Source organism: Astatotilapia calliptera, chromosome 22, assembly GCF_900246225.1.
Source record: "Astatotilapia calliptera chromosome 22, fAstCal1.2, whole genome shotgun sequence".
Classification (NCBI taxonomy): Eukaryota; Metazoa; Chordata; class Actinopteri; order Cichliformes; family Cichlidae; genus Astatotilapia; species Astatotilapia calliptera.
The window spans coordinates 13,537,411-13,560,535 of NC_039322.1; the positions used below are offsets into that span (position 1 = coordinate 13,537,411).

At 40.2% G+C, this 23,125-nt stretch overlaps 1 protein-coding gene across 9 annotated transcripts in view; it reads left to right on the plus strand.

The window, feature by feature from the left end:
* The window catches only part of ptk2aa (protein tyrosine kinase 2aa), a 53,918-nt gene that overhangs the window by 6,025 nt on the left and 24,768 nt on the right, over positions 1 to 23,125 (plus strand). For 4 of the 9 annotated variants that reach the window (XM_026157426.1, XM_026157429.1, XM_026157428.1 and 1 more), the window contains exons 1-13: positions 6,271 to 7,105; positions 9,365 to 9,609; positions 10,475 to 10,644; positions 12,169 to 12,256; positions 12,499 to 12,578; positions 12,919 to 12,981; positions 15,762 to 15,816; positions 19,890 to 20,030; positions 20,364 to 20,441; positions 20,574 to 20,681; positions 21,185 to 21,302; positions 21,574 to 21,604; positions 23,020 to 23,084. In XM_026157426.1, coding sequence (XP_026013211.1) covers positions 6,982 to 7,105; positions 9,365 to 9,609; positions 10,475 to 10,644; positions 12,169 to 12,256; positions 12,499 to 12,578; positions 12,919 to 12,981; positions 15,762 to 15,816; positions 19,890 to 20,030; positions 20,364 to 20,441; positions 20,574 to 20,681; positions 21,185 to 21,302; positions 21,574 to 21,604; positions 23,020 to 23,084 — 1,366 coding nt within the window. In that variant the 5' untranslated portion in view covers positions 6,271 to 6,981. Of the gene's footprint in view, positions 1 to 2,155; positions 2,183 to 6,270; positions 7,106 to 9,364; positions 9,610 to 10,474; positions 10,645 to 12,168; positions 12,257 to 12,498; positions 12,579 to 12,918; positions 12,982 to 15,761; positions 15,817 to 19,889; positions 20,031 to 20,363; positions 20,442 to 20,573; positions 20,682 to 21,184; positions 21,303 to 21,573; positions 21,605 to 23,019; positions 23,085 to 23,125 lie in introns of those variants that run through there. The other 5 variants (XM_026157427.1, XM_026157436.1, XM_026157434.1 and 2 more) reach the window with 2 other exon arrangements.

Consider the following 23,125-nt stretch of genomic DNA (forward strand, 5'->3'; position numbering starts at 1 on the left):
GTCTCACGATTACAATTTTTTGTTCCAGCATTTCAGGTGCTGTCTCATCTTGTTTCTAAGCCCTGAAAAGACCACTGTCTCCTATGGAGTCAAATGCAGACTGCAGCAATGCCAGCATTGTTGTGGATCTCAGACTACATAGCACTTAACCTTCCCTGCGCTCTTAACAGAGAGACATTGAGAAGCAAATGGAGACAGCGTGGAGCGCTGATAGCATCCAGGGGACAGATGGTGCTTATAGGTTTCAGGTCTATCTAGAGGTCATTATAGGGACTATAAAACAGAGTCTACCGTCATAAACTGGTCTATATCAGTTTACTCTGGTCTGTATTAGATACCCAGGATTAAGTTAACCCATTTATCATGGTGTGATATAATAATGGTTGTCTTTGATTTTCAAAGGGTGATACTTTGCAGATGAGGTGATTAGAAGAAATATACATGCTTGCAGCTTAAAGTGGGCTCTGTTCTGGCTTCCCCGCTGATTGGGTCAAGAGGACATAGTATTGTAGGGTCTTCACCTTACAATATAAAGCGCCTTGAGGCAGCTGCTGTTCTGATTTGGCGCTATATAAATGAAACTTAATTAAATTGGAGAGGAATGAGGTTTCCTAGAATTACATTATCAGTGAAAGCACTGCCACGATGTTATCTAATATGTCATGGTGCAATTTGATATGTCTGGATCTTCCCATGATAACGTCATGTTTGTTTTGTTGTGCAGTGCTATAGAATCACATACAGACCTCAGTTTATTGCAAATATTAATAATGGAAAACTGATGATCAATGTTGCCTCTGGTGAAGGTATACGCTGACAATTTTGCAATTCGAGTCATATTGCAGTTGGTCACCGGTGAGGTATGTGAATCTGTTTATTACCATCACCACTATAGATGCACGCATTCATAAACAGTACTGTGAGGGTTTCATGTTACACAGCATTTCAATAGCACACCCACCACGAATCACCTTGATGCCATTTCTTTCTTTGTGTAGATTTTCTTTCAGCCGTTACTTACATCATCTATGTTGACAGCCCCTGCAGTCGGTCTGTGGGTGCGTGTTTACCCAGTATTTTTCTGTAGATCAGGGTTTCCAAAGCACTTAGGCACTTATCCTTTTGCCCTCCACTACATGCAGCCCTATCATTGCTGTGACTCGGTGTCATGTTCCCAAAAGGCTTCTCCTAGACTTCCTGTGGGTGTGTGGGGACCTATAGAGTACAGTAATAAGAGTGGCACCGATACTTTTGCTTTTAGCCTGCTCGGCAGGATTTACCATTGACCATTGCTAAATGTGTTGTCAAGTCACATACCTTGTTTGTTGTAATGCATGAAAAATAAGGTGGCTTTATTATGCTTGCCAAGTTTTTTAAAAAAAAAACCCTCCAAAAAAACATTTACCTGAGAAGCTTTGTTTTGCTTGATTAGTCTGACCAACTGTGTCTCCTCCTAACCACAGTCTGAATCCAGCCAGGACTTAAATTTCCTCCTGCACAATTAAAACAAAACAAAACATTAGTCTGAGCTTTAGCTCTTAGAAGCTAGTATTATGGTTTTCTGAATGTACACATAAATGTCTATGTGAGAGGGGTTATGGGAAACTGGCAGTTTCAGAGAAGAAGCTAAATAGAAGCAGCTAAACTCTGCAGCCTTCAGCACCATTGTATGGTTTTATTGGAGCCTCCAATCAAAAGCAAAAAAGGTTCAATCACGCCCTGTAACATCCTGGTTTCACAGCTGCCCGATCTCGGTGAACAATAACCCCGCTCTGTGGCGTTTCCCCACTTTAGGTCTTTCACATGCTTAAACAATGAAGCTTCAGCCTATAAGGAGCGAGGGTAAATCTTGTCACAAAGGGGGTATCGATTGGTAAAAACAATCTGTCAATGTCTCAGTGAAAAGTAAGTGTGTGTGTGTGCTACAAAACAGGGGACTGATTGATTTCTAATCTACTTAACTTGACACATTGTGGAGCAATACGTCCGCTCTGCAATTCACAGCCTGTAAGTAATCGAGTTGCGGACACCTGCTGTGGGAATTAACTCGATAAAGTTCTGTTCAAGTTTTGAACAGACTTGATCTTTTCTTTGTCGAAATCTCATATAATTTAACAAACTGGCTAACTCTGTTATTTCTCCATTTGTCTTTCAGATATTTCCAGGATTGCCTACTACACAGGTAAGTAGCTGACCCACAGTTGCCATAGAAATAGCAATTGGATAACATCAATTTAACCTAAAATATTGCTTTTAAGTTGCCTCTCGGTTTTTATTATTATTTACTCAAAGATAACATTTCACATGTGTTATCTGTATTATTTTATTCCCAAAAGGTAATGGCAGTGGGAATGTAGCAATGTATTATTGTATGACATGACCATAAGATATATATTATATCATCATATATTATTTGTATTATCCTGTTTGTGGTCTACACAGTTATTTATTCAGAAAACAGAAACATGGCATCCTATTATAGGCATCCTTGAAGGAAGTGCACAAATATACATCGTCAGACTCTGTGCTTCTGCTAATGAACAGCTGAACTAGTAGCAAGTGCTTATTTGAGTCATGTTTGTGATTGTGTAAGACAATTAAAGCAGACAGAAAACAGAGGGGGACTATTTATCTGTGCGTTTGTGTCGACATGTTGGCCTCGTTAGTGAGCAGGAGTGAGGAAGAGAGTGAGAGGCTGTGTGTCAAATTAGAATATTCACACTGCAGACAGAAAACTTGAAACAACAACCCGAGGGTCGGGCTGCACGACTGTGGCCAAAATGATTATCAAGATCATTTTGCTCAGTATTAGTACCCCAATTATTTATGAGTTTATGAGTTTTTGTTGATTTATAGCGACTAAAACATTTTCATTCCACTGTCAATATAAAATTAGTCCTCCTTATTCACCTAAATGTAATGTATCGTGTAGAAAGAAAAAGATAAATAATTTAAAAAACAAAATGAAATCAACAACGCTCTGCTCCCGTTTTTATATTTTTGATAATCGAAACGTCTTACAAGTTTCTAATAAAGTATTTATTTACTGGATCTAAGTACATCTCCTATGTTTACGTTTTCCTGAAGTCTCAATTGCTCAGCGTGTTTGTTAGAGACATCTTTGTGCAGATGCATCTGTGTTCATGATTTCGGTGCGTCTTTGTGAGCTGGATGGATGCACTGCTGCGCTGTACAGATTTTTATGAATATCTGAGTTGACATTGGAAGATTCATGTTGGCACCCACTTCATGTTTTTCTTGGCCTTCATCCATTTGGTGTACTGGAGCTAGTGCTGTGTTTTGATTTTGTTGAACAAGTTAAGGTGTCATGCTTTATGGTGTAGGCTCTACGGCGCTCTTTGCACGTGATTTGATCCTAGTTAACATGACTTGTGCTAAATCTAAAGGCAATAATCCGCTTCCACGGACAAACTCTTCACCTTCTGCAGTGCTAGATATTTGTTTAATTTCGACAGTCTGCTATTTGTTATTCCAGAAAAATAAAAGCTGCACTGTGCAGGGAACAGCTGCGATTGGCAGATGCAGGCATGTCGTCAGGCAAAGATTTAGGGAGCGCTTTATTTGCTTTTCCTTGGTTTGCTTTTGTCGATTATGTTCCTTTAATTCTGGGAGGCCAAAATCACAAACAAGATTAAAAATCAAATTAATTGTTCGGGCCTACCTTAGGACTTACTGCAGATTAGTGCTGCGTGTCCACAAGCTACACAATTAGCTCTTTGTCTGGCTTTAATCCCCTCCACTTATCATCTAGACAAATTAATTTATCAGATGATGTTACTTTTTATTTCTCAAAGCACCGACGTTTTTGTAACATGTTCAGAGCTTCCCTCTGGAGCATAGCTTAACAATGCTCATGGCCAGGTGTGAGGAAGTAAGAAAAATGAAAAGGAAGAAGAGTTGGTTGGACCGCATGTTTTTAGAATGACACCAGTGTCTTGTGTTTTATTTTAACATATTTCCAAAGTATAATTTTTGGAGATTTTATTCATGCTCTAATTTCGGTGCAATCATCTAATTAGTCTAATCATTAAGTCACTTTATTTTGTGTTTGACAGACAGACGTCTGTAGTACTGCCTAATAACTGCTCTACAGATGAACAGGGGGAGCTTAAACGAGTTAATGAGCTGTGACCAAGTAAAAGATTGTGTGGAAATTGCAAGCAGAAAATAATTTGTGTTTAATTCATGAGGTAAAAATCTAACATGTTTGAAATTCAAAGCTCTTCACCTTCAAGGCATCGACACAAACACGCTGATTGTTCGCTAATAAAACATCACCACATCAAAGTGGATAGTGCAGATCTGAGGTTTACCTGCTGCTTTCAAATGTTATTTACATTAAGTAGGTAGTGGGTGCTGTGCTTCCCTCCTGTGCTTAAAAAACATGTTCATAAGCGCACAGCACAATATGAACAGAGACTTTGGCTCAGGCCCAAAAAGCTCTTCCCATTCATGGCAACATCCGGCCCCCTGACAAAAGGCTTTCAATAGTCCACACACCCACATCCACACTCTAACCCCCTTTCCCATTTTCATAACAATGGCCTATGCCTGAGATGGGCCGCAAATTATAGGAAACTCACACGTGCACACACACATGCACACCCAAATGGCTGCTCAGTTAAGCAGCTTTAGGACTTGGTGGCGAAATCTTAAGTTTTAAGCTAATTTAAGATTTTGTGAACACTTGTGTGTTTTTAGTATTCAGGCCTGTTTTTGTTCTTCAGGTGAGATGTGTTCACATATAATTAAACATTTTAAAAAAGCCCATAATTTGGATGTTTTCGTGCAGCTAAACATTTTCTCCAGTGTTAGTACATTCACCCAGACTTTGCCAGCTGGGTATGTTTTCCAACTTGCTGGCTGTTCTGTAACACAATATTCATGCAGCATAATCTGTGAGATTGCTCCTTTTAATTCATTGCTCATTTAATACAAATATTTTCAAAGCCAAAGTAATATTTTGGGCACTGGCTTAGTGCCACATAAGTGACCACGTTTAGTTGAGCACAGCCTTTGTTAACCAGCTGTATCCCTAAGGTATAGAGATGCAGTACAAACATGGATACCTGGTAATTAGTGCTATTTACCTAGAGACTAATGAAATGCTTGAATTTCACTCACCAAAACTTTTTGAATGTGCTGTAACTCACATCAGGCCATTGTATTTAGTGGATCATTTAATTACAAATGCTCCAAAACCAGTTGAGAGGTCCAGTTCAGCGACTTGAATTACTTAAGGTGAAGACCAGACCAAAATGGTGTTTTATACCTGGTTATAAACATTTTTTGTTCTCATGTAGTTTGGCTTTACGGAGGGAGATCTGCGGGGTCCGAATCGCTTTTAGAGCCAGCCTCAAGTGACTGTTTTTGGCACCTCGACGCTGACTTAGTTTTTCAGCCAAGGTTGCCGCTTGGCTGAACATAGAAATTCAAAGCAGTACTTAACAAGCAGCCTGATAGAGCTGGGTATGGGGACACTTTATTAGGGATAGTTGGCAGGGGAGCTCTGTGTGTTTTCTGGCTGAGGGGCTTTTTGTGCAGTGTGGAGTGTGATCTTCTGAAAACCTTGTGATTGAAGTGGGTTGCTTTGCCATATTGGGTGCAGCTGCTAGTTTACAAACTGGGAACAGTGTCGGTGGTGGAAGAAGGTTTTTTTTTTTCTCTTTATAAAATAAATAACATATTTGTGTTTTTTGTTGTTTGGCTGTAACGGTGGTTTATAAGAAATAGAGTTCAGGGTGGTGTTGTGGTTGACTGAGCTTGCAAGACCCTGCATGAGTGAGGTCATGTATGCCATTATGAAACGACAGTATGAAAAGGACTTTAAATTCTGTTAATAAAGATATAGTTTTCTTTTTTATTGAATTTAAGTAATATTTATCTCCTCTCTTCAGTAACACATGCATTATGCTTGCAAGGAGGACTTTCAGAGTTGTTCTAAGGGACTGCTCTTTTGAGCAGTGTTAATATTAGTTCAAGATGAGAACTGTTCTGAGGTCAGCTTGAGCTAAAGTGGGAGGGTTTATTGCATAGAGGGGACAGGATTAGCATATTAATAGTTTCTGGCTCCTCCTACCCCTCCAGCAGCCCTCTCTGGAGCGCTCTCATTCCCCACTCAACTTTCTTTCTGTTGCGTTGCTCTGTCCTCTTTTACTTCTCATTCACCTTAAAACAATTGCTGCATTTCTCTCTCTTTCTCTCTCTCTTGGCTTTGTTTTTTCTTGGTCAACTTTTTTCTCTTACTTTTGTTTCCAAGAGAAGATCTTTTTTTTTTTTCTGACTGAGCACAGTAATTGCCTCTTGGTGTCTGACCACTAGCTAACTGAAGGTCCTCTGGATGCGCACTATTCAGTTGGATTTTTGGCTTTAAACTTTTTGCTCCCTCTCAACAACTCGGGGAACTTCGCTGAATGAAATAAGCCAAATTCGAAAGCCTCCTGACACTTCCAAGGCAACTGTGTAACTATGGAGTGCAGGCATGGGGCAGAAATCGGGCAAAAAGCAAACAGTGTGTTGTCATCAGAGAGGGGCCGCTGAGGAGTGGACAGGAAAAAAAAGGAGGAGTGAAGTTTGTGGATGAAAGTAACTTTCTGTCTCTGGAGAGGTTTTTTTTGTGTTGTGGAGCTTTTGGATAACAGGAAAAGATTAAGAGAAGACGCATAAACAAGAAGAAACTTTCCCTGATTTTGTTTTTCTCTTGGATTTTCAAACTGCAGACAAATTGTCAGCAAACTACAAAGTATTCATTTTTCAGGATTGCTTCTTTTACCTCTCTATTACTGCAGCTTTTGCCAAGGAGAAGCAAACTTTGTAATGAGAGACGTTTTGTTTTTTCTTCGTCGGAGACGCCGTGCTTGTGTAAATTAGTGTTTGGATTATGAGAGGGTTTTCTTGCAGCTGTGTCAGGAGCTTAGTGTGTTTGTTTAACTCCTGCGGACGAGAACTTCACTGCATGTGATGCGTGGTTGTGAAGCTGCAGGTTGCCTGTCTGTCCTCGACGCGGACAGGCACAGGGAGGGAGAGACATGCGTTTCCATGGCGACAAGTGGCTGTAGCCCCTTCCCCATGTGTTGGGAGAGAGGTATGAATGAAATCTTCTTTCTGCATAGACTCCTCACGCTCACGGTGTGACATCTGACTCCATGGGAACTGCACTAGTGTACAGCCAAAGGTGTGTGTGTGTGTGTGTGTGTGAGTGTGTGAGAAAGAGAGAGATCTTAAGAGAGTTTTAATTTGTTGATGTGGAAGTCATCATCATTTGGGACTGGCAGATTAAGTTGGGATCACATTTTCTTACTGTAATCTATCACTCAACTCTTTCCAGTCTCTCTGTTTTGAGCTATCTCAGTGCGAGTGTGCGCGCGTGCCTGTGTGCGCACGCTCTCTCAGGTGTAATTACCTGCTAGCACATATCCATTTTCCCTTTTAATGGATGGGGAGAGGAGACACACAGGAAGAAAGGGAAGTAGAAAAATGGAGCATGAAAGAGATCTTGCTGTCTTTTCTCGCTTCCATGTTGACAACAGCGTGCGCACACACACGCTCTTATGTAGAGAAATTAGTTCTTCTCAGGCATTTCCAGATGGAGTTGCAATGAAATTCCAGGAAGTGCGTCTATGTCCGAACTTTTTATTCAGGAAAAATGGTGTCCTGCGATCCATTGTCTTCTCTGTGTTATAGGCACGGGTGCTTACATAATGAGCCTTGACCTTGACTGCACCTCTCTCTTTATTTCTCTCTCTGGTATCTTATTGTTCATTGTATTGTATCTCAGTGAAAAACAACACATGAAGAATAGATACTTGCAGCACACAGTTTGGAACAACGCAACGGTCTAAGGGGTGTGTGAGAACAAACATGCAACTAATGTAGCAGTGAAACGGTAGTGACTCCATTGACTATACAAATTAAAAATTACACATCACTGTCACTTGGTTATGTGTGCAAATTTTTGACACTGTTACATTTTATTGATAAAATAGTTATTTGTAGTTCTGCTTTCACTCAAAGTGGATTAAATTAAAAGTTAAAGTCTATGTGTCTTGACTAGTTCTGAAGTTAGTATTGTTATCTTGAACTGACTGGAGTGAGTACAGGTAGACCTTACTATTACTGGGTTACTTGGTTTGACCCCCTTCAAAACAGCTTAAATTCTTCGTGGCACAAATTCAAATGTGTTTTAAAATTGTTGCTTCACATTTATTGGCTCTTGTTCCACCACATCCCAAAGGTGCTCTTTTGGATTTAGATCTGGTGACTGTGGAGGCCGTTTGAGTGCAGTGAACTCACTGTTTGAGCTTATTTGAGCTTTGTGGGGTGGTGTTTTAACCTGCTGGAAGTAGCCATCAGAAGGTGGGGGAACTGTGGTCATAAAGGGATGGACATGTGTTGTCTAACCGGTACTTTGAAACAATCCCTCACACCATGACACCATCACCAGACCCAAACATTGATACAAGGCAGTATGGATCCATGCTTTCGTGTTTAAGGCAAATTCTGACTCAGCAGTTGAAATCAGGACTCATCAGAACAGGAAATGCTTTAAAAAAAATCTTCTCGTACAATTTTGGTGATACTGTGTGAATTAGATCCTCAGTTTCCTGTTCTTATACAGCAGGGTGGCACCAGGTGTGTCGCTGTAGCTCATCTGCTTCAGGCTTCAACATGTGGTTCATCCACCTTGTAGGAGTCTGACCATTCTCTTCTGACCTCTGAAATCAACAAGGCATTTTTGAAGGAGCCTAGAGAACTGCTGCTCACTGGATATTGTCTCTTTTTCTCTGTTTCTTGTGTGGGAAAGTCAGCAAATCAGGAGTTTCAGAGATATTTGAAGCAGCCTGTCCAGGACCAGCAACCTTGTCAGGTTCAAAGTCACTTAAATAATCTTTCTTCCTCATTCTGAGGCTCATTTTGAACTTCAGCGGCTTGCTTTGACCATGTCTACATGCCTAAGTTCATGGGGTTGCTGCAAGTGACTGGCTGATTAGAAATTTGAATTAATAAGCAGTTGAACCGCTGTGCTTAACAAAGTGGTTTGATTAGTCTACTTAAAATCAGGCTCACACACATTTGTGTTCTTGTACATATTAGGCTAATTACTCCACACAAATCTACTGTCATTCAAGTGCCCTTGGTTGGACGTATGAAACTAGACTAAATGTTAGACCCAGAGAATTATCATTATTCTGTTACAGAAAAAAAACTTTGTTTTTGTTTTTTTTAATGGGAATTGATTGTAAAGATATTTTAAAATATTCAACTATCACAGGATTTGTTAAGTTTAATAATTAGATTACTCCTTATTTAATTAAAGTCCATTTTTCTCTCCTCTGTCTCTCAGAATATGACAGACACCTAGCAGCGGCAGTGTCTGCAGGGAAAACCATGGCGTCAGCCTACCTGGACCCCAACCTGAATCACACCCTCCTCGAAGGGGCCAAGTCTCGACTGAGTGCGGGGGGATCGGACCGAACCATGGCCGGCTCCGTGGACAGGGTTCTGAAAGTCTGCCATCACTTTGAGAGCAACACAGAAAATAGCTGCTGGTCTTCCAATATAAGATACGGTGATGCAACCGATGTCAGGGTAAGATGCTTTTTTTGTATAGTGTCACAATATTAGGGACACTTTACCATTAACTGAGACACACAATATTTATTTAGAGTAAGAAGTAGCCTTCACAGTAATAATACTCAGTGCTCATAACTCTCTCAGGTCAAAATGTGACAGTTGTCACTCAGGAGTACTTTTAAATTACTTTTTTTTTTGTGCCATTTGTCCTCATCTCAACGTCCTAGCTGTCAGCACTGTTAAAACGGGCCCAAACGCACTGACAATATTTTGCTTGCTAATGCATGTCACCTCAGGGCACCATTTATGTGTGCGCGTGCTAGTGTAGGTTTACTTAGCAGGATGCTTTTAGATCCACCGCTGTGACGTAGAAACTACCTAGCTCTGCTCAGATTTTAGTGGTCATACGTCACTGCCGATCTCCTCTGCTCTCCTTTCATCCCTCTCTACTTCAGTATCTAGGTCAGACCCCCCAGCGTTTTACATGGGAGCACACATGCCTCTGTGAGCATTATTGTGCGCGTGTGTTTGATGTCTGTCAAGTTGTTTGGGTGGGAATGTCACGTTAAATCTCTTGAAGTCTCCGACACAAACTCACGCAGACATAAACTAAAAAATCGATGGTCTCATCCAAAATGTCAGGGAAACATTGGCTGAGTTAATAAAGTAAAGCTTTTTTTTTTTTTTTTTTTACCAAAAAGACACAACAAAAAGTTTTGTTTTATTTAAAACATATCAAACTTATACAGGTGTTTTCGGCACCCAGGGACAGCACAGATACATTAGAAAGTAATTATGCATATTTTACCTTCATAGATATGAAGTATTATTTGCACAGTCATCAGTCATTTTATTTCTCTTTTTTCCTCTTTGTCTGCAGGGGATCATCCAGAAGATTTTAGACATCAACAAAGTGCGCTGGACTTCATGTTTTGGCCTGCGGCTCAGTAACGGTCAATCCAAAGACCAAGTGCACTGGCTCCACCCAGATTTGGGCGTATCCCACGTCAGAGAGAAATATGAACAAGCACGGCCAAATGAAGAGTGGAGGTGCAAGATGAAGCCTGTATTTGTAATGTTGTGATAAGAGCCACTACATCAAATTGCAAGCTAGACTGCTGTTATAAGGGACCAGACAGGATCCTCCTATTTTGGATGGGTCACATTTTTTTTAATTACTGGGGGATAAACTCAGGTGGAGGACTTTTAGCATCCCAGGGTCTTACTCACAAGTGAGGGGAAAGTAGAGCAGGAGCCTGAGACAGATTATTGCATCTTTGAAAGTGATGCAGATGCTCAGTGTGAAAGTGTCATTTTCACCTCACCAGTCAGTCTATATTCCTACCCTAACCTATGACCATGAGGTCTGGGTAGTGAGTAAGACAATAAAATGAAGACACAAGCAGCACAAATATCTATCTGGCCTCTCCCTTGAAGAATGGGTGAGGTGCTCAGTCAGCACTGGACTCAGAGTAGAGTTGGTAGAGAAGGCTGCCATCTATATGAGGTGTTTTGTTAATGTCCTACTCAGAGGAAAGCCTGGATTAGAACCAGGATGCACTGGATACTGGATGTTCTGTTGGCTGGCTTGGGAACACTTGCCTCTGGAAAGATGTAGAGCAGGAAGTTGGGACCAGGGAGGACTGGGTATCTCTGGGTAGACTATTTCTCCTTGACATGGCTACACAGCAGAAATGGATGAAGGATTTGTGGGACTGTCTTCAGGACGGTGAAAATATTTTCGATAGTTTATGAATAAATATGTTAATACAAAGTTATGTCTAAACAGGCTTCTAACGTGTTTTGACATATTGTTTGCCATCATGTGTTTGACTTGTTGTGTCAATTGTCCCTGTTTATGTGCAACAAAACTTAAACTAAACATTAGGTAATCTTATTTAAAGTTTATAAAGTTTATAACCAGGACCTCATGAGGTAGATGAGTTTTAGATGCTTGCGTCTCTTAAACAAGCCCCTTCCTGGAGGATGTTGAACTTGTAGGTTATGTTTTATAAACAGTTTCCTGCTTGGGTTAGACATGAGTTATTTGGCCTTGTAAAGTCAGTAGTTTCAAAAACGGCTAGCTTCAGCAGTCTGCCGTATTGTATTTCGAAGCAGAAGTGATTTATTGCAACCGGCATCATGAAAAATTGCGTGACCCGTCTGTCGAATTGTGATGAGAGCCCTTGTGCGCACGGTGCTGTGTGGCTGTAAAGGCTGAGTAGTTTGGATGTTAATGCTCTGGTATACATTACCTTTATTGTGACAGTCTTAGTGCTGATTCTATTGTGAGGTGGAGACCTTTTGCTCGGTGGACATAAAGAGGGAGACAGAAACAGATGCCTGCTTTGTGTGACTAAGTCAACAACTATCTCTCTGTCTGTTTCTGCTACACTGATTTTTACAAGCACTCCTCTCATTTGCATTCTTGCATCTTGCGCTTTTGTAATCTCCCTCCGTCCCTTGCTGATTCTCCTCCTTCTGTTCACCCGCACATCTTTATATTCACATCACAAATAATCCTTACATTAGTGTAACGTAGTGACGTCTCTGTCTTCTTTCTCTCCTCCGTAGGTATGAGTTAAGAATCCGATATCTACCAAAGGGCTTTGTGCAGCAGTTTACAGAAGACAAACCTACTCTCAACTACTTCTACCACCAGGTACAAACACAAACAGATGCACAAGCACACAAGAGACACCCAGACACACAAACATATTTCATTCCCTGCCAGCAGCTAGCACTAACGCATATGGAACTACTAGAAGACACCCTGCAAGTGTGTTTTTCTTTGGATAATCTAGGTCAGCAGGATTGCCTGTATGTGTGTGTGAGCGAGATGACCCTCCATTTGTTGAGAAGTAAATGTCTTAATAAACACCTTTGCGTATTTGCATGTTTCAGGTGAAGAACGACTACATGACAGAAAACGGAGATCAAGTGGAACAAGATGTAGCTCTCAAACTGGGCTGTCTCGAAATTAGGTAACACAATGTACTCCACTGCTTTTGTTTCCATTTCTTCGCATGCAGATTGCTGTTTTTTCTTTCAATATCAAAGAATAAAAGGTTCAGTCCAAGTATTAAGCGCTCTGTTTCCTTTGTTGTTGCTGGACGAACAATTTAAAGTACAGTTTGAGTTGTTTTCTTCACCATTGCAGAATGCACAGTCTGCCTGCCCGTCAGCTACACTGATAATTCTTGCCAACATTAGTCAGTTTATTATTCATTGTGCAAAGCAACAGCAGTTTTTGCATTTTATTGAAAAAGAAAATGAAAAAAAAAAGACCTCACTCTTTCTCTCTCCCACTGGATTCATTTCTAGGAGGTTTTTTAAAGAGATGAGAGGAAATGCCCTGGACAAGAAATCTAACTATGAACTACTGGAGTAAGTATTATCTTCATAAGCAAAGAGTTCCAGGAGCACAGTTCGGCTCCCAACCTCTCTGGTGCATCAGTCCATCCTAATCTCATCATTTCTCTTCCTGGAAACGTGTTTTGAAACACCGCTTTCAGAGCTACAGATCAGAAAAAGTAGCACAGTGTATCACTTTTTGGCAGAGGAAGTTTCTCTTGACTTGACTAGAAACCTGGATTAGTGCAAAAGAAATTGAATAGATTTTAGGAAGCGGGGATGTGAGCAACTGCAAATTGAAGCTGAGTATATTTGCAGTCCTTGTTGTTACATTTACGGGTATTAAAGAGGAAACCGTTCTATGTTTTTCACTCATGTTATCTCAATGCGTTGTCCCACTGTGGATTCTCTGAAAGATGGTTGAAGAATTTACAAAGTGAACTCTAAATGAGGCTTGCCTCTAACTTGGTGTGACTCTAATGAGCTGTCCTCTTTCACTCATGTCTTTCTTTCTTTCTGCCCGTCAGCCTAACGAGCTCTCCAATTAATCCAGAGGAATGTTTTCTGTCTTTTCTTTGTCTCTTCTTCTCATTCTCTGTCTCTCTGCACCATGTTCACTTCCCCTATTTTTATCTGGTTTTCCTTCTGTGCTCTTCCTCTCTTTGTTTTGTCTCCATCGTTCCCTCGCTGCCTCTCTCAGTTGATTGGAAAAAGATGTTGTCTCATGCATATTTTAAACCAACAAGAGAGCGAGATGGAAAGAGCTACTAGGGCTTTGATACAGGAAGCTGACAGTTGGCCATCAGAGCCTGCTGGGCCCTTTATGAGCATTAAGCGCCAAAAATGTATAATGCGCTTTGGGTAATGTATGGCGCTGTTGGCTGTAGTTGATCCATGTTGGCCACCGTTTTGGATTGCTGGCAGAAAAGGCAGAGACTTCTGTTCATCTTTTAATTAGAGTTTTTCACCTCTGCTGCTTCTTTTTCATCTTCCATTAGAAACATTATAACAAGTATAATTATCAGGTTTCTTTGAAGAGATTTCTTATTTGACACCATTTATGCCCAATCAGAAATTCACATATTTTTGGAAACTTTACCCTTTATGTGTTTCCTTTTGTACACATTTTCCCTATAAATGGTGCCGAGTATTCTATGGCTTGACCTGTAAAAGGTCTCTATATTGATTTTTTTTTCTTACATATACAGTTGAGATCTGAGAGATCTTACATCTATCAGTGGTCTTTGAAATTCTTCTACATCTTGATTCAAATCCACATGTGTAATTTGAATGCATTGGATGTAGTTGGAAAAGGCACACATCTGTCTTTAGGTTCTAACAGTTGGTGTCAGATGTCAGAAAACCAAGGAAGGATGTGGAGATAAAATTGGTGAAGATCTGGTGAAAAACATAAGAATGCCCAAGAGCATGAAAGTCGTCATCATTCCCAAATGAAAGATGTTTGGACCACCGAGGGCCGTCCTAGATCACACAATGGCAGAATCCGGCCCCAGGGACTGAAATGGCACCCAAACCCTCTTAGCATGGTCTGCTAGGGAAGCAAAATAATCCCCCAAAATAAACAAGAGGCTGCCTTATGCTCAGGAAATTTAGGGGAAATGACAGATGTGGGCCTTCAGTGCGGTTTGATTCAATTTCAAATTAGTGTATTTGATCGGTGGCCTCTGTGTGTGGCCATATGAGACAACTGCGACACAAGATGTACCGTAGGCTAATCTAGGTGGGCTGGTGTCGTTTTTACATGGAGTTTTCTTTTATGTTGGTTTTATTTTTAGTCATCAAATATGTGGCCTTCTGCTTATTTAATCTAAGTCAGTTTGGCTCTCTGGGGAGGGAAGAAAAGTTGGAAGTCATTATCCATCAAAAAGCCTCATGCAGTCATTGTAGCCAGAGGTGCTTTAACTCGATATTACTTTTGAGATTGCTCTAACACATTACACAAATGTGAAAAATCGAGTAGGTCTGCACTGTAAGCAGTTTTCTCTCATTGGAGCCACAGAACATACAGTAATGTTCATGTAAACGGTCAGCTGGTTGCAGTTGGCTGTCATCTTTGTGGAGCCCGAGCAGTGCTGTTTAATCAGTGGGCCTTTGTCAGGGCTCGTTCTCTGAGGTCAGCTTGATTATATAATTTCTGTCTGTGTGTATTTCTCGTTGCTCCTGTGATGACATGCCTTTGATTTTGAGAGAACCGTTTTAGAGAGGAGTTTCTTTCATGGTCATTTTCTAAAAGAAAGTTTAACAATCTGGGAGAATTTCTGAAAACTACATTTTTATATTTTTAATTCCTGTTTCAGACTTTTTTATTTTAATTCTAGTTTGACATTTGACCTTTATTGGGGAAACAGGAATAGGAAAAGGGGGATGCAAGCTTCCAGCCTTTCTCCCACTCTCTTCACTTGTCTTTTCTCCTGAGGGGTATGAGTCATTAGCCAACTTCCTGTTAAAGCTCTGCTCATCTTTCTTTGTCTCTGTGGTCACCCTCTGTGCACTTCTTCCTGCAACTCTCTCTCCCTTTCTGCCTTCATCGGTTTTCTCCAACCCCATCTTTAAAGGAAAAGATGAGTAGTGTGCTGTTGTCAGCACTTAGTCATCGCTTTCGGTTTCTTGTCTTCTCTTGCCTGCCCATTTAACTGTATCTGTCTGTGTCTGCTTTTGGCAATACCCCAGGAGAGGATGAAACACGCATCTGAGATCAGATAAAGACAGAAGTGCTTGCCAATTAACATTCTTCTTTGTAATTACACCACCATAAACATTCTGATGTTTTCCTCCTGTCTTTCTTTTTTCAGGAAAGACGTTGGTTTGAGGCGGTTTTTCCCAAAAGACCTGCTGGATTCAGTTAAGGTGGGTTTCATGTCCGTGTGGAGAGCTTGAGTTCAAAAACAAGGTCAAACTATTGATCTTGCAAACTTGGGGGCTTTACACACCGAAGGTCACAAATTTGTGCAAATATTTTTCAGAATTATTTTTCCGAACCAAACTCAATTTTTCAGATCCAAATAAACAGATCTGACCAATCAGACCGCTGCATCTGGCAAAAAGTGGCTCAAAACGTGCAATGGTACTGAATATACACTGATATACGTCAGACACCCAGCTATACACTGCTCCAGGGCAGTTAGGTCTCTGAAATTATATTTCTCTGCCTCCTCACACGTGGTCCCAAATATGTATGAAATGGTCGTGATACAGCTTCAACTCCTGGATCTAAATCTCCCTGCAGGTTCCTTCTCGTGAGAATTGGATGAACCCAAAATTTTCTTGTTTAGAAACATCAGGACCTTAATGTCATTCCCATTTTTGACACGTATTTTTTTTTTTTTTTGAGGACAAATTTTCTGCACAAACCCAGTGTGTTTGGTGTGGATATTCGTTACACTGCAAGTCTGGATGTGAAATATTGTGTATTTCCGCTGGTATTGGAGTATCGGTGTGTAGTTTTATTAGCAGATTTCTAGTAGCTTCATCTTAGATTTTTCTAATGAGTTATTTGATGTTATCAGACATTGTGAGGTCCAGCAGATTAAATGTGAAGCAATCTAAGAAAATAGAGAAACATTAGAAAAACCTTCATAAATTATGAAGTAATGTGATGAACGTTGTTTTTAACCACAAAGAATAATTTCTGCTAGGTTTACACTTGCTCGAGTATCGTATATATCCCAGTATACAGTTAACCAAGTAGTCAGCAGTTATTGAAACTACTACTGCGTACTGATGTGCTACTCAATGATTCAATGAGGTCAACTTACCGAAGTAACAGGAAAGTATGACATATTGTGTATTATAGTTACGGATTCCTGTTTCTTTGAGAAGACCTTTTGGTTGGCTGGTCGTATGTGGTGGTGGTGCTTCTTGCATATTGAGCAGCGTCTGCGTCAGTGATAAATTTACGGCACGTGTTTATGAGAATGGTCTTGGTGTGTGTGTGTGTGAGAGAGAGTGTGAAAGGCCCGGTGACCCGAAAAGGTCTTGATGTCAGCAGGCGGGGAAGACAGATGCTCTGCAGGAGAGAGAGAGACCGTGTGTTCATTCTGGTGTATCTCTGTGATGGGTATGCGTGACCCTCGGGTCATGTTTAAACCCACTTTCTCTCTCCAACAATGAAAAGGGAGGGGGAGGTGTCAATATACATCTCCTTCACCCCCCCCCCCCCACCCAAAAAAAAGAAAAGAGGTCTGTCAAGCCTTGTTGACTCCTCTCGTCTCTTTTTCTGCTCCTTTGGCAGACGTCACAACACTCACTCCCAAGAGGTCTGTTTTATAAGCCGCGAAGAGGCGCACAGTGACACACATGTGCAGTGAAACATCAGTAAATTGACTCGATTATAAACGTCTCCACAGAATATTTTATTGCAGTGTTTATAATTTGTGTGACCACCTGATCTGAATTGATGCATAGCTGAAAGAAAGGACTGTTTACTTCAGAGAGACGGAGAGAGCTGAACAAAAACAAACTAATCAACAGAAAATGAATCTCTGGCTAATTTAATACCTGGTAAATGTTTTCAGTCTTATCCTCACTGTAAGAATGTTTCAATAAATCTTGGGGGGGAACTACTTTCTGTTGAATAAATCAGTCACTTAGTAGAGGGGGGAAACTGGGGAGAGCTTAAAAAATACAAAAAAACATCAAAACACACAAAAAAAATATAAAATATATGTAAGCTTGGTAAGTGGCTGCCACGATTGGTCTTTTAAATACCATTTTGTTTCTTGCAGATTAATCACATTTTTGACTTGCAGTTCTGTGTTTAATCATTTATATAATATGTACTGCCAGTTAAATGCAAGAGGAGCTGTGGCATGCTCACATGCTGCACATTTGTGTTAGTGTTTGTGTGAAACACAGAGGGAGCGAGCACAGCTGCCATTTAGGTTTGTGTTGTTCACTCTGGTGAAAGAGAACTGTAGTCATTTAATGAGATTATTCTCCCTGAATGGACTCTACTCACTCACTCACACACACACACACACACACACACACAGACAGACACACTAAACCCAGAGCAGATGGCCGTGATAGTAAACAGTGACTGATGTTATAAAGAGCAGATTCTGTTCATTCACATTGACTGGCCGGGCAGCAGGTTTAGCAAAGCTGACCTCTGGGAGATTTGAAGATCAAAGTTGACCCGGGCTGAACGATTGAAACAGTGCCGCACACTTTATTAAGGATTGGTATGATAAGGTTTCAGGATAATATAACAAAACCTATGGTCATAGTTGCAATATGTTTAGTAGAAGAAATAAAGAACTTTAGTTGGAAAATTCTTTGACTTCTTAGCGTGTCCCTAAAAACACGTTATTACTTTTAATTCACTGATCTGTATACTATAATACATGACAATGTAGTCATGAGTATATGGTGTATGGTAAAAATGTGACTTAATATTAAGATTTAAAGTTCCAACAAAATATGTACTCCCACAGCTGTGTTGGTTACTCCTTGTTAGTACTGGGTTGGACCCCCCTTATGCCCTGTGAACTACCTCAATTGCTCATTACATAGATTCAACAAGGTGCTGGAAAGTCCTCAGAGGTTTTGTTCCTTATTGAGATGATGATATCACACAGTTGCTGCAGATTTGTTGGCCGTATATCCCCAAGGTGCTGTATTGCATTGAGATGTGGGTACTGTGGAGGCCACCTCTGTACAGTCATTTTAAAAACACAGGTTTGAGATGATTTGAGGTTTGTGACATGGCATGTTATCCCGCTGGAAGCTGCCATCAGTTGCTCACGCATGATAACTGTTATTTTAGGAGCAATAAAGCAACTTTTTGTTGGTGAATCAGTCGTGCTTCGCAGGGACAAAAAGAAGAACTTTGTATCACAAATCGTGCGTATGGCCAGACTGTTGTGATGCTTTGCTGTGGAAAAACCAAATAGACTAAAATAACACTAAACTGCTCCCAGTGACTGCTAATGAAGTGAACTAGTGTCAGCGAACTGATTGTTTTGTGCGTGTGTAAGTGGGGTGTTTAGATGCAGGTACTAGTGTCCTAATTGGTCAGCCAGTTGCTATAGAGACAGTCAGTGTGTTGATGAAGGAGCTGATAACCACTCGTGGTACTTCCTCTCAGGAAGGGTGGACACTTTGGACGGACGATATCTGTGTGTTTATGCGCATTTGTGTGGTGGAATTCTAGGAATTAAAACAGTGAACACCTGGCATCAGGGCTCTGTGTTGCTGCAGTGAAGTTTATATAATACAGTTTTTATTGACAAATCAATAATATTAAAGTAGCACTAAAATGAGTTAAATATTAAATTGTTATATGAATATTTCTGTCCTGAATATTTATTTCTGTTTTATAGTAAATGTTTAGTGCAGACAAATGTGTAATACCAAGTCATTCAGGCTGCCTGAGATCAGTCCGTTGGGTGTTTTTGTCCAAGTCAAGTTTGCAGTCGGTTAATCTAATAAATTCTTAGTCATTAAACTTATAATGTGCAGAATGCCCCTAATTGCTATTCTGTTTTAAACCTATGCATGTTCCTCTTGCAAGCCTGCTAAATACTCATCTTTTTTCCATCTATATATAAAAAGCAGTTCATAGGATTGTCTGCATACTGAATGTGTGTTAATTTATTTATTTTCCTAATTATGCATTCAGTGTGTGCGCGCAGGACAATATGTTGTCCATTTTTGTGCCAAGAGTGTCAAAGAATAGAGGATTAAATAGCAGAATGATCCTCCTTGATGTATTTCTCTCTACCATCTGTCTGCTTTGTGTTGGTGACATAAGAGATCAAAAAATTCACATGTGAGGCTGTGATTGTAATGCCAGCAGACCCACACGTCCTTCAGCAAAATCCACTCTGTAAATCTGTACACTGTACAATGTACACTGTAGATGAATGGGCAGACTGTTTGCTGTTTAACTGAGTATATTTTTTCCATTTTTTGTGCAGGCTAAAACGCTTCGAAAATTGATTCAGCAGACATTTAAGCAAGTAGCCAACCTTAATGATGAGCAGTGCATCCTGAAGTTCTTGGAGATACTTGCACCAATTTACCGCTATGACAAGGAGTTCTTCAAATGTGCCCTTGGGGTAGGTTGAGTCTGCTGCTCAGTTTCACTCTGCCACGCTGCCCTCAGGGAGCGCTGCTTTTCCGTGTTAGGTCGACCCCTTTTGGTGGCGTCAGGCTTTGCATGTATCCAGCGAACAATACCTGCAGACATGTAAGGCAGAAACATGGTTCTTACACAAGTCAAGCATCTGGAGGGATGACAAGTATTGAGACTCCCTTCTAGAAGGGCTTTGATGCTGTCCCTACTCCCTTTCCTTGCTCATGTTTTATTTTCTGTAATTTTCTCCTGGCCTGCCCTTCTCCCTCCTCCCGGTCTGTCTCTTTTAACTTGCATCTCATCCTCTCTTTAACAGTCCAGCTGGGTGATCCAGGTAGAATTAGCCATTGGGCCAGAGGAAGGAATCAGCTACCTCACTGACAAGGGGTCCACGGTGAGTTTCTACAAAGAACATAAAGTAAAACTCATCCAGGTTTATTGCACTCTAGTTCATGATCAAAGAAAACTAACGAGTGTAGTTCACATGTTTTACTTTAATTTCTTGCGTGTGTTGCTCTGTCCTCAGCCCACCCATCTAGCAAATTTTAATCAAGTCCAGTCCATCCAGTACTCAGCTATGGAGGAAAAGGACAGGAAAGGCATGCTACAACTGAACGTAGCCGGAGCTGCTGAGGTATCACTACCCTCTCTGTTACTGTGATAAACTATGGAAAACTTGACTGTTGGCAAATAACAATTTTTCCATCTTATTTTACATACATGTAGTTAAAAAAGATCACATTTTGTTATATAATAATCATCCATCAACTCTTTATGAGCTTTTTATGAAGAAAAATGTTTGCTTGAGTCTTGTGAGGTAAGTAGAAGGTTTTAAGGTACCTTTTTTTCTTTGTAGGTGATATTTTACTATTGTTTCACTTGGCAGCGTCATTCTGACCTCTAAAGATCAAAAGCTATTCTCACTGTGTTGCTTAGTTTGTCTACAAGAGTGGTTTGGTTTACTGTTACCTATATGATTTGATGTACTCACATGTAAGACATGCATGTATGATGAGTTTTTCTTGAACATAAGGGCTGAAAATTTCTAGTGATTTGCTTTGTTTGTGTTTATGTATGTGTTTGAAATAATAGCTATCTGTAACAGGCCTACTATGCTGTCTGTCTGTGTTTGTGTAGCCTCTCACAGTTACGACAGCATCTCTCACCACGGCGGAGAACTTGGCTGACTTGATTGATGGTTACTGTCGACTCGTATCCATGGAAACTCACTCCTTCATTATCAGAGTTCAGAAAGGTAAAGTTTGATCGCTCCTATATGTCAGTTAGTTTTTTTTGTTTGTTTTTAAATTGATGGTATGAAACTTTTCTTCTGTGCAAAAATGTATTTTCTAGGGTTTGTAGGGATAGAATGGTAAAAATAGAAAATACTTGTCCTTACACTGCTGGATGTATTTCAACAATTTCTGTTCTCATGACATTTGGTTTTCTTTGTGCTGTGCATACAGCCATGTGTTGTGTGAGTGAGGACACATTATTCATTGGAAATTCATATTTCTGTCCTCTAGAGGGAGAGAGAGCGCTGCCTTCCATCCCAAAGTAAGTACAGACCTCATCCTTGGTATAGTTATATATATAAAAGGAAAGAGTTGCCATGTTCCAAGATCAGTAACTGTATTTTTCTTTTTTTCTGTCAAACTGACCATGTGTGGTTTGGAGCCCTGATGACAGAGTTTTACTGAAAATAAAAGGCCCATAGCACTAAATAATGTGCATGTAGAGACTTGTAACTTGATATCAGAATAAACCACAATACTATATTTACATCAAATTAATTTCCAGGGAATTGTGGTTTTGAGAATTGAGTATTATGTAAGTAAACACAGACAAGAGCATTTCTATTGTAAAGTCTTTCAGCAATGCTTTGTCAAAGTTCTGCTCAGTTAAAATTCAGAAGAAAGTGACTGCTGATAGTAAAGTTCAGAGGAGGAATACAGAAGCTGCAGCGAATTCATTCTTTTACTTTTATGCCCGGTTTTGGTTTGGGCTGCATTTTTTGTTTTGCAGCTTTATTTTCCGAAAAGCTTCCGGGAAAGAACCTTGTAATTTACATTTTCACTGCAAATAGAGATTTTGAATTAATTCTAATTAAATGCGTGAAAGCTTTCGTACGCTTTGAAATGACAACAGTGAACCATTGTTTTCTTGGGCTTTGTTGTTGCTTTTTTTTTTCTAATGCACTTCCTTTCCTCCATTTAATCTAAAATTATATAACTAATGGCAAGTTGTGGAGAATTAGAGGGAATATGGGGACCTTTAAAAAGTTTGTGAACAGAAAAAAACTGAACAAAAACCCTCAAATGTATTTTTTTCCCCCCAATAAATGAGCCGTTTGGGTTTTTTGATGCACAACTTTCCTAATGCCCACAGCGTTTTATTTGTTTATCTGTAGCTGTTGCAGCCGGGTAGATTAGCATGATTATGTTTATCTATCAGCTGTTTAAATTCAGCCTCCAGCAGTTTATCTTTGTTTTGGTCATTTCAGCTCAAATCTGTCCCGCTCTCTCTTTTATCTTTCTCCCACTCTGTGGCTCTGGTCAAATAAGGATATAAGTTTAGGAGCCAAATATTTTCCACTTAGGGTTTTTAAACACTCTTGAAGTCTCCTCCTCTTGCTTTCATTCGCTCACTCCCTTTGCTCACCCACCCTCTCTTTTCCCTTCTGTCTGTTGCTGTCTGTGATGTAAAAAGATAGTAGTAGAGCTCAGCTGATATAGGAAAAAGAAACCACGGCAAAAGGAGAGAGACAGTAAGGATTAGTTTACCTTTGAAGAGTTGCATGTGTGCAATGCATGTGGAGAACAGCTTCCATCGTTTCTCCTTTTCCTTTTTTTTACCGTTAACTTTAAAAATCGCTGATATTGATGTTATGGAGGCATAAATGTAGTTAGTGTATTTTTGTGTGTGTGTCTGTGCAACTGTTGTCTGATTTGCTCTTGGCTCCTTTTCTCTAGACTTTCTAACAGTGAAAAAAAGTTAGAAGCAGTCCGGAGTGGAGTAAGAGCGATCTCTGTCTCAGGTAAGATACAAAATCAAGCACACTCACTCACAAAGAGGCAG